The sequence below is a fragment of the Siphateles boraxobius genome, unplaced genomic scaffold, assembly GCF_051911475.1.
Source record: "Siphateles boraxobius isolate OS27281-9 unplaced genomic scaffold, OSU_SipBor_1 25, whole genome shotgun sequence".
Classification (NCBI taxonomy): Eukaryota; Metazoa; Chordata; class Actinopteri; order Cypriniformes; family Leuciscidae; genus Siphateles; species Siphateles boraxobius.
Window position 1 is genome coordinate 26,045,564 of NW_027508866.1, and position 11,021 is coordinate 26,056,584.

General features: G+C 36.3%; 1 protein-coding gene across 1 annotated transcript; it reads right to left on the minus strand.

Annotated features, from left to right (window-relative positions):
- Positions 1-605: 605 nt before the first annotated feature.
- dcp2 (decapping mRNA 2) lies at positions 606-10,796 on the minus strand. Its single transcript, XM_077243341.1, has 11 exons — positions 10,462-10,796; positions 8,272-8,423; positions 5,609-5,736; positions 5,395-5,493; positions 5,158-5,310; positions 4,939-5,051; positions 4,739-4,834; positions 3,430-3,562; positions 2,328-2,408; positions 2,189-2,240; positions 606-1,709 (listed from the first exon to the last, which is right to left on the minus strand). The coding sequence occupies exons 1-11, from the start codon at positions 10,512-10,514 to the stop codon at positions 1,570-1,572; spliced, it is 1,200 nt and encodes a 399-aa protein (XP_077099456.1). The 5' UTR covers positions 10,515-10,796; the 3' UTR covers positions 606-1,569.
- Positions 10,797-11,021: the final 225 nt, after the last annotated feature.

Sequence of the window (11,021 nt, forward strand, 5' to 3'; positions counted from 1 at the left end):
TTCTTGTGTGTTACACAGCACGTTTGAGCTTCCGCAAGAACCAATGAGGGTAATCTTGTGTTACGTAGCATGTTTGAGCTTCAGCAAGAACCAATGAGGTTAATTCTTGTGTTACACAGCATGTTTGAGCTTCAGCAAGAACCAATGAGGTTAATCTTGTGTCACGCATCATGTTTGAGCTTCAGCAAGAACCAATTAGGTTAATCTTGTGTTACATAGCACGTTTGAGCTCCAGCATGAACCAATGAGGTTATTATTGTGTTACGCAGCACATCTGAGCTCTCAAGAACCAATGAGGTTCACTCTTGTGTTAAGCAGCATGTTTGAGCTTCAGCAAGAACCAATGAGGTTAATTTTCGTGTTACGCAGCACGTTCAAGTTTCCCAGTGGAAAAAAATATCTATGATGCAAGGTGTAAATATTTGATAACTTGTTATATCTCATGATAAACAGTACACGGTGTAAAATACTGCACTATACTAATAAATATTTTTAGAAAAGACATATTTAGACAGAAATAATATTCCTGACAAAATAATCCTAGCTTCACTCTGAAAAATAAATATTTTTCTGAATGTGTAAAAGTTAAAAACAGACCATCACTCTTTAAGAAAGTGTCTTTATTTACCAAAAAATAAGAAGGAAAAAAAAACCCACAATACAAACCATGGATGATGTGGTTAAGCAAATCATGTTCCATAAAGTGACTTACTACAATTTTCAGTGCCATTTCATAGAGAAAATGTTAATATTGTATCGTAAAAATGAAGGGCGGGGAAACTGGGAAGAAGTTGAAGCATAATAAAAATATACAAGAACAGAAAAAAAGCTCCATGGCACAGAAAACTAAACTAAGGAAAAAAACATTGGAAACATGGATGAAATTTGATTTATCAAAAAGCAAAATGAAATACGCATCAATGTCAAGCCAAGCAGACATTTGCTGACTGGACTTGATAAAGTATATAGTGCTTGAATGGTTTTTACTGCTTTTGTACTAGAAGAAACGTCAACACTATCTGTACAGTAGCAGTCACGTGACGTTCTAAAAGCATGCTTTCTGAAAAGCTTCTTATAATTGCAGGGTCGTAAGAAAAACATAGCAAAAACAGCAAACAATGAATACTGAGATGACTTCAGCCATAGAAATTCAACACACAGCTGGACTGATTATTATTGTAAAAATTGTTCACAGTGAAACAAGAGTACAATATGTACTTAAGGGGCTCTCAACCAAATTATTGATATGCGTTTTAGAAAAAACAGTTACATAACAGATCACTAAGAGCAAGTTTACCAAGAACATCCTCTTTAGGGACAAAATGTTTGATGCCCTAATGATTGGGCACAAGTTTTAGCATAAAATATCAAGTCTACAAAGAACTCAAGCTAACAGCATTCCAGATCCAGATTAATAGGAACTGACATTAGTGTGTGTAAAAAGAATATTTTTATATATCTTTAATCTTGGTCCAACACACAATGCCTATCCAATAACAGGTTTCACAGGAAAGCAGATCCAAAGCAAAATCTTCTGCATCAAATCTTTTAAAAACCAGAGACAGAACTTCAGGACTCAAAGCAGGATTTCATGATGGCCTCCCTGTCGAATTTGAAGCTGAGAAAGGAGCGTGAGGAGAGGATGTATTCATATTCTTCACAACACAAGTCTGCCTGTCCATTATAGCCATAGACATCAGCAGCTGCATCTGGGAAAACAATTGTAGATGTTCGACATTCAGATTAACACAACTTTTTTAATTCATGCAGTAAATATACTATTTGATGAATGAACTAAAGGAGCATCACATTAGCAAAATTTCTAGTCAAAAAGACCACTGTCATTAGTGTAGTGATGTATGAGAGCCAGCTCACACAGAAGTCACTTTCAGACCAAGCATCTTTCTGCTTGTCAACAGGGCGAATCCGATTGACCAACTACAAGCCTTTGTGAAATCTGCATTAGGGAAATCTTTCTACTGAAATGCCTGGATTTCACCTGCCGATGGTAAACGTGGCCGCTCCTTTACTCTCATGTATTACAAAATCTGCGTAAATTCTAATCACATATTGGATATGTGTGAGGATTTTGCTTGTGATGAAATGCAATTCAATTGATTTAGCAATATAACAAGACCCCAATTCTAATCCCTATTGCATCACTGTTTTAAAAGTCTTATTTAAATACCTGTGTCAAAGTTATCCTGCAGTCGTCTTGGCTGAAGTTTCTTGTCATCTTTCTACAAGACAATATATTGTTACACAATACAGATTAAGATTACTGTAATGTTCAGAAATAGTATGTGTAGCAACATGGAGGAACTCACCTGCTGCGGACTGACACCATTAGCTCGTTTCTTCAGGGTTGGAGACTCTTGGTGTTTCTTGCCATTGCCTTTCACATTATTCTGCAATGAAATACCAGAACCAATCACTGCATCAGCAAAAATAAACAAACTGATAATGTCTGTGCTGCTGTCAGCATCTGAGTCTGACACAGAACATATAGTATTAGGGCACAAATTGTGAAATAGAGCAGTTTATCTGAGCTGTAAAGAAATGTTTATACAGAAAATGTCTTCCAAAAAATTAATATTACTATAAACTGCATAGGCCCATGAGATACAATACATTTCACCACAACAAAATAAAATGTCACCACAACAAAACTTATAAACTACGGATGCACAATACAATACCCATCATATCAGTATCGGCCGATATATGTTCATTTCTAATTATAAGAAAATTAGGCAGATATATTTAAGTCGATAAATAATGTATTGTTTTCTTCAGCTGAGATACATCAGATGCGCCATGATGTTGCTTGAAATATGATTGGAATCACTTCAAAGAAAAATACAGTCAATAAAACATGTGCAGCTCAAATTGCACCTTTGTATTTTGTGCGGTTTTTATGAACTTTTTTGCTTCAAGTCACCTTTCAAATGCTTTCAAATCAAGGTTTGCAGTGTTTTGATTCAGATCGTAGCTGGTTGGCTTGGTTCGTGGCTTATAACGCTTTAACGAAAACTTTTTTAAATCCTAATGGGAAAAAAAAATACTTCTGGAACTAGCCCCGCTGAAAAAGCAGGCGGCCGCTAATGCACTCATTTTGCAGCATTGTTTGCTTTATCACGGTGTGTAAATATATTTGGGCAGAAATGCTTAGTTACAGACTCATCTGAGGGATAAAAAACATGGATGAATGAGAAAATAAAGAGCGTGATGTGCTTGATATAAAAAAGGGTAATTAAAAGTGCAATAAACTGTGAATAAGATCAGAATTGTGTCCTTGCAAACTGACATGTAACTGTCTATATAAGCTTTATTTTCTCTGTGCTAGACAAGTTGGTTATACTCTTCACACCTACCTATAATAGCATCTTTATTTATGTACATTAATTATTTTATGATGTGAACACCTACCTTGGGTTTAAGCATGTCTACAACCTCACTCTGTGAGGTTTGTCCAACAGTTTTCTGTTGTTTCTGCTTTGCCCAGCTGTCACCCGATACTGGAGATGCTTCCACCAACATCTGAGATTTTCTGGGCTTTGAGCTGAGGAGCGACAACAAAAATTAGTGCATGTCATCATTTCAACAGTCATCTGACTGCACATTTAAAAGCATGCGGTAACATAAGTCAAGCCACCTTTATTTCTATAGAGCTTTATTAAATACAGACTGTTTCAAAGCAGCTTCACAGGGATAAAGGGGAAAATAATGATGCAAACAGAGTTCAATTCAGCTGTAAAGCAGCTTTAAAAAGACAACAGTGTCATTGATCAGCTGAAGTCAGTTCAGTGTTGATTCAGTTCAGTTATTGTGTAAAGTTAATCAATTATGAAATGAGTTCAACTCAGCTATAAAGCAGTTCTGCAGAAAACAGTGATGTCATCGTCCAGCTCAATAAGTCCATAACTCCACAGAAAATTATATACTTGGTTTTTGCTGATGTAGTTCAATTTTATATCATAATCAGTGTTGTGTAAGTTACTCTAAAAAAGTAATTAATTACTAGCTACAGTACTAATTACATATTCAACAGTGTAATTAGATTACTGTACTTATTACTTTCTCTAAAAAAGTATTGCATTACTTATTACTAATCACTTTCTAAGTCCCATTTCAACCCATGGTTAAACATACAAGGATAGACATGAAATTGCTCGTTTAAAAATATATAAAATACAAAATTGCATAAATTATTCTTAAACTGACTAAAGTATTTAAAGACAGAAGTTTAAATTAATAACATACATTTTAACATTAGATGTTAAATTTAGATGTTAAATACACTATTGTTATATGTAGAATTGTTCTATAATCTATATTTAATGCAATTACATCAGAAATAACTACAGAAAAGCTGAAGCTCTTACTTTACTTTTTCAAGGGAAAGGTAATTAAAGTACAGTAATTAACTACACCCAACAGCAACACTGATAATACATATTTTATAGTTGATTATTTTCATATGAAGCCAGTAGGCTTTCTGATCAACTATTCACCCCAGATAATGAGCGCAGCAGCACTAGGTTATCTAACAGATATTTGACAAATAAATAAGTGAAATAGCTATAAATAGGTTTCTGTCTCTTATTTGACGATTGTGTCCCTCTTTAAATGCACAGCCACTAATAATTGCACTAGTAGCTCTTTATGCAAAATATAAAATCTTTTACAGGCATGAAATCATGATGGCGAAAGCCTTCTATAGCAAGAATCATCGCACCGGAATGGTTTGCATGGTGTGCTTCCATTGGACGCAAATTCCTCATCGCTGCTCGTCGACTCTCCTTTGTGTTTGGCAATCCACTCTCTGAGCTGCCTGCAAATCAGCACATCACACCTCAGTTACACCTTCAAATGTACAACAGCACCCCTATGGTCCACTTCAGATGCTCATTAATGATGCAAAAGTAGAAAATGTACCTCATAAACGGAATAGCCATAAAAAACTTGTTAGGAGCCAGTCCAAGCTTGGATTTAGGAGTCATATCGTTCCTGTGGCAAGGCAGTTTATCCACTGGGAACCATTCAATGTTCTATCAGAAATCAAAAGAGAAGAGAAATTTAATGGATGCGTTGTACAAACACACACATGTGCTTGTATTATTCAGGCAAAACAAAAGCATCCAAATGTATATACACCCTTATTTCTTTTCTGGTCTTAGGGTTAAACTTGGTGTCTTTAGGAACTCCCGGGATAATGTACAATCGGGCCAATTGATCTAAAATTCTCTGCTCGATATATGTCTTTTTGCATATACGATCTCGGATATCAAAGCCCGTCTCCTCTAAAACCTGCAGAGAAAACAGAACAACAATGACATCTCTAAATGTATCAGACCAACATTTTGTATTTTCACAGCCAAGAATAAGACATACTTCTCTCACAGCACAGTCATGGAAAGCCTCGTCTTCATTGACTTTCCCTTTAGGAAAACCCCAGCCAGACTTGGCTAGATAACCCTGGACCATTAACACCTTCAGGTACAAATAAAGCTTCAATAAGCACTCTTATAAATACACAAGGTCGTCGCAACCCTCTTTCAAAATCACATAGCATAGATGATGATGCTTCTAGCAGCTGTGTACTTACATGGTCAAGCGTTTCATCGAGAATAATGGCACCAAATGTCGGCACACCCATCTTATACTCTTTCCACTGCTCTAAAACCTTCTGAACATCCTCTCCGTGGGGCAGCAGGAATGGACAGTGATTAAAAAGTGATCATAATGTTAAGGAGACACACAGAGAGAAACAACCCACAAAAACATTCGATATGCATTTCATGTTCATTTTAATATTATAATAATATTTGAATAAAATAGATATATATCAGCACCACTGAAAAAGGGGGCGGGTGCTAATGCACTATATTGCAGATTGTCTCTTTTTTTTTTTTAGAAGACGGGACTTGATCCGCCATATTGCTCGTTGCACTTCATCCCTGAAAAGGCAGTTTTTGTCATGATTTGAGAATCTTCATAACAGTTGATGTCAGATTTCATTGGTGATTTCAAATATGAAACTTAACCATAAGCTTGATAAACAGCTTTGGAAAATTAGATGTTTCCCCATTCAGAGAGATGAGAGTTGCATGACTGAAACAGCTGTCCGAGAGGCATTTCAAAGATGGCCGCCAAGTGAAAGGACTTGCCTGAAAGAAAGTGACTGCTTTTAGACGCCAATGACTTTCATTGCCTGCCACTTTAAATGAGTCCATTCACTAGGTTCTGGAAGTGGATTCTGATTGGCTGTCAATGTACCAATTACTCTGCAACACACTGGGTATTATTATAGTCATCATAATCGATTATTAGATTCTGGAATCGGATTGATAAACCATAACCAATGTTTCAACTAGCTGACAAGAAAAATTCACAACCAATTGTCACAGAAAAACATTTTCAAGTTCACAAGGAATAATAATGCCTGTCGCTATTATAGTATAGATCATGTACAATGCAAATCCTCATTTCTGAGCCCTGGTCATGGACTTTGCACAATGTAGAAAACAAACATTTAATTTCTATTGTAGGCATGGTCATTTTCAAGAAAAACAAACATAAATAGTGATGAAAGCCGAATATTAAATGTCATGAATGTATATTTACTGAGTAATCGACTATTTTGCTGAGGGGATCAAAATCACAATTTTCACCTGAGATTTATGTGACAAATTACAGGGGTGTAAAAATGACTTTATAAAAGATGGCAGCAGCATCATTATTTATTTTTACACAGAGATTGGTAGGTCTATTAGTTAAATCTGTTGACTTAAGCAATCTTTGTTTCATTATATGCCAACAGTGACAGTTTAAAAATGGGAAAAAGCACTTCTTGTTTTTTTGCCTGAAGTTTGCATGCCTGTAACTCATGAAGTTTTAGAGATATCTTAATATCCTTTCAGATTCTTTTGTTTTGGTAAACTTATCTTTAGGTATCTTCATTTCAAAGGCCCAATATAGTTAAGTCCCAGAGATAGAGATATTAATGCGGCTCCATGAGTTAACTGGTCGATTGTACACATTTTCAGGGGTCAACTAAATGTAGGTCACTTTGCATACAGCTGAGACTTTTTTTCTTTTAAAGAACTAATGTTGAAACTAGAAATGTATCTGGTTTCCCTCTATCAAAATACATGTATATAACGTACCTTTTTAAACGTATTTTTGAACGGTCAACGTTGGCAAATAGGCTACAAAGATTGCAGAGTTAAACACATTTAACAACCAATCTCCATGTAAAAATAAAGCAATGACGCTGCCATCTTTCTGAAGTTGTTTTTAAACCCCTGTAATTTGGCTCCAAATCTCAGGTGACATTTTCTTTTGATCCACCTCTACAAATATTCATCCCTAACATTTAATATTTCAGCTATTATCACTATTTATGTCAGGGGACTTAGACCAGCTACAAGATCATGTGTGCTCTATCATCGGTTTGCTTTGTTTTTCTGGATTGTGAAGCACTCTAGGTCAACTTCTGCTGCTTTTACATGAGCTACACATGTATTTGTGTGTTGGGATTTGTGGATCTCCAGTGTGGTATTCTGCTCAAAGAAACGTGCAATAAGCCACTCTGTGTTCAATCAGCTCATGCGGTTTAGTGTGAGCAATTATTTCATCACACAAGTTAGATCAAACAACAATTCACCCCCACTGAATGCTATCAATAATACTCAGCATGTTTCAAGTTTTTCTGATGCCTGATAATAATACTTTACTTTTAATCAAAAAGGCACCTGCACCACAGTTAAAAAAAAGACTTCAGAAAACTGTGCGTTTAAGTCCTAATCACACTAAGAACGATTAATATAAAGAACGATAACAAAAAATATATATTTGCATCAACACCAACGCATGAAAATGATCTGTTTATTCTAAGAGCGCACCGCAGTTTTGTCATCTGCTACTTTAAATTAGCCGATTGACTGGGTTTTGGACGTGGATTCTGATTGGCTGTCAATGTTTTTTTTTTATCTCATAAAATTATTTAACTGATATCACTCCTCTCTGTGGTTATGCTTATAGCTGTGCTGTGGACTTCCCTATTCTCATGGTATTAGAACAATTATTATGTAGTTATCATCCTTGTTGTGAACAGGCCCTTAATCTGTGTGTTAATGAATGTTCAGTCTTCCTGCAGCGCACAAAATCTGGCCTACCCCTTTTCTAAGACTCAAAACAGACAAACTCAGTACTCTACCTGCCCCTAGTATGTTTTCAATAATAGGAACAAAGATCTCTTTAGGATATCAGCCTTGGCAAAGTCTCTTATCCCACACTGAGGTAATCCTGGTGAATTCTGCATACAGAAGTCCAGGTAAAACCAATGGGCAAGCTCGATCTGGAAGCAGACTCTGATGGCATTGTCCCTCTCCTCGCTGGGGATGTGAAGAATGAAGCGACTACAAGACACAAAACAAAATCATCACACACACTGAAAATACTGAAAAAAATTAAGCCCACATCATGAGTCGACAGCATATTTAATGATGAAATATGTTCAATACAATGGACTACTTGTCTGGCACTGAGCTTTGTGACATACTTCCAGTTTTAAATAATATGGCATGATACTTTTTTGAAGAACTAGCAGATCTAAAGCTAAGATAACCTTAAAAGTTAAAATCAACATTTTTATGGAATACCATAGCATTTATTATGCACATATCTATGCACTCATTTTTACTCATATGCTCATCTTGAATCTTATGGTGCCTTCACGTGTGATTGGAATTACTGTACATATGAGTTTCCTAGTTAAAATTTGGACACGAACGCCCTTTTAAGTCGTATCTACCGGGGCTAATGTTGATACTTCAGTTTTCATGTTGGACGGGCCTGGTCTATCTAGATCAGTGGTCTCAAACTCAATTCCTGGAAAGCCACACTTTGCACACTTTCCAACCTCAATCAAACACACCTGATCCAGCTAATTAAGGTCTTCAGGATTACTAGAAACTTCCTTGGAGGTGTGAGTTGGAGCTAAATTCTGCAAAACTGTGGCTCTCCAGGAATTGAGATATTTATGTTGTTGTCAATGTCAATTAATGGGACACTAAATATAATTTTGGTTTTTATAAGATTTACCCAAAAATAGGCAAGAATAAACCTGGTGTCCTCCATGATTCCTGTTCTTTCCAATAACAAAAAACTCGTAATGTCGACTTCAGAAGTGGGAAGTAGGAAATTTCCGACAGCACATGAAAGCAGCATTAAAGGAATAGTTCACTTAAAAATTTAAATGGTGTCATCATTTACTCACCGTCAAGTTGTTCCAAGCCTGTATACATTTCTTTCTTCTACTGAACATAAAAGAAGATATTTAGAAAAATATGGGTAACCACATTAATGTACTCCATTGTAGGAAAAAAAATACTATGGAAGTCAATGGGGTACTGGGCCTGTTTGGTTACCCATACTCTTCAAAATTTCTACTTTTGTGATCAACAAAAGAAAAAAATACACGTTTGAAACAACTTTGAGGGTTGAGTAAATGAAGGCATAATTTTAATTTTTAAGTTAACTATTCCTTTAAAAACTTCTCACAGCAACATCACTTCTGTTCTCTGATGATGTGTTTACTGGGTTTATTGGTCTCCACCAACTGCAAACCACAACCATCCAATCAATTCACCACAAGCCCTGCCCTACATGTGTTCCTGTTCAAAAAGGATATACGTCACGATATAGGTACAATCGCAACCTCCGTTTCATGCCGACTTTAAAAAGTAATACTAATCTGCACTCTCATGATCCACCTTTCACTAGCACGTGATCAATTGACAACAAAACAGAGGGAAGACCTGATTGATGAGACTACACAATGAATCATATCAATAATAATCATAATAATTATTAATATTAATGAATAATTAATATATTTTGAATGTCGTTTCCGGAAACGCGGTTCAACCAAGTTTTTGTTTGTTTGCTGTTATTGTACCAAATAGAACCGAACACGGAAGTAGTTCTACCAGAGAATTTCTAAGTTCTACGTAGTCAGTCAATTGACCATTTAGTTCAAATCTTTAGAAAATATCAGCAACAATAACTAACTATAAGTATCCTCGTCATCAGACTTTAGAAACTGTTGTTAACTCGCATTTGGTGTCAAAACACCGCTGACCTGACACGCGCCCAAAGCTGACTGGAGCGCGCACGCGAAACACAAATATAGCTGCAGCAGACTCACACACACTCGACGGATAAAACTGCACTTGGGACGGGGGTGCCTACGACACCCCGAACACTGCTTACCACAGGAGTTTAAAAGCTTTTGCAACACAGCCTTTATCACAATCAAACAGCTGAGTCCATTAAGTTAGATGACCGCTACCAAAAAAGACTGCTATTCGACCGCTCAAACTGCTATAAGTCCATATTAAACGTACATGTACTTTAAAACACACCGTATGGTGTGAATATAAGCTCTCGGTTTACCTGCAAAGGTCATCCAGTAAGCCGTTAGGAATCTCCCATCTTTTTGTCTCCATGTTAAGGGTAAAAACATCCCGAACAAGCAAAACTAGTGCGTTAAAAACAGCGCAAAGGCACTACACTTGCGTGCTTCACATTTATAATATGTGGCTAAATAACATGGTTCTGTACTATTTAAACACTACCCATAAAAGGGCAAGAAGTGCTGTGAATTTGTAACGACGACACTGATGCTAACATGCTAACTAGCTAAAAATACAAATTCATGAACAACTCTTGCAGTCAAGAGGCGGGATCAGAAGCGCGTGAACGAAAACTCCTGACCAATCACAGTCACTCTACAACATGATTGACATAATCAAGAAGCCAATCACGGAAGAAGTTCATCGAGCAATAAAGAGATCTTTGTCTGACTTCTGCCCACTCCGTTTCGAGCAATTTATGGATTTAAGTTGTTAAAGTCTGGAGACTTAAATTGTCGTATTATTTAATCAAAAATGCTTCTTTATTGCCCTGGTATGTGCTATTATATTGCTCGAAATAAATAAGTAAATAATAAATAA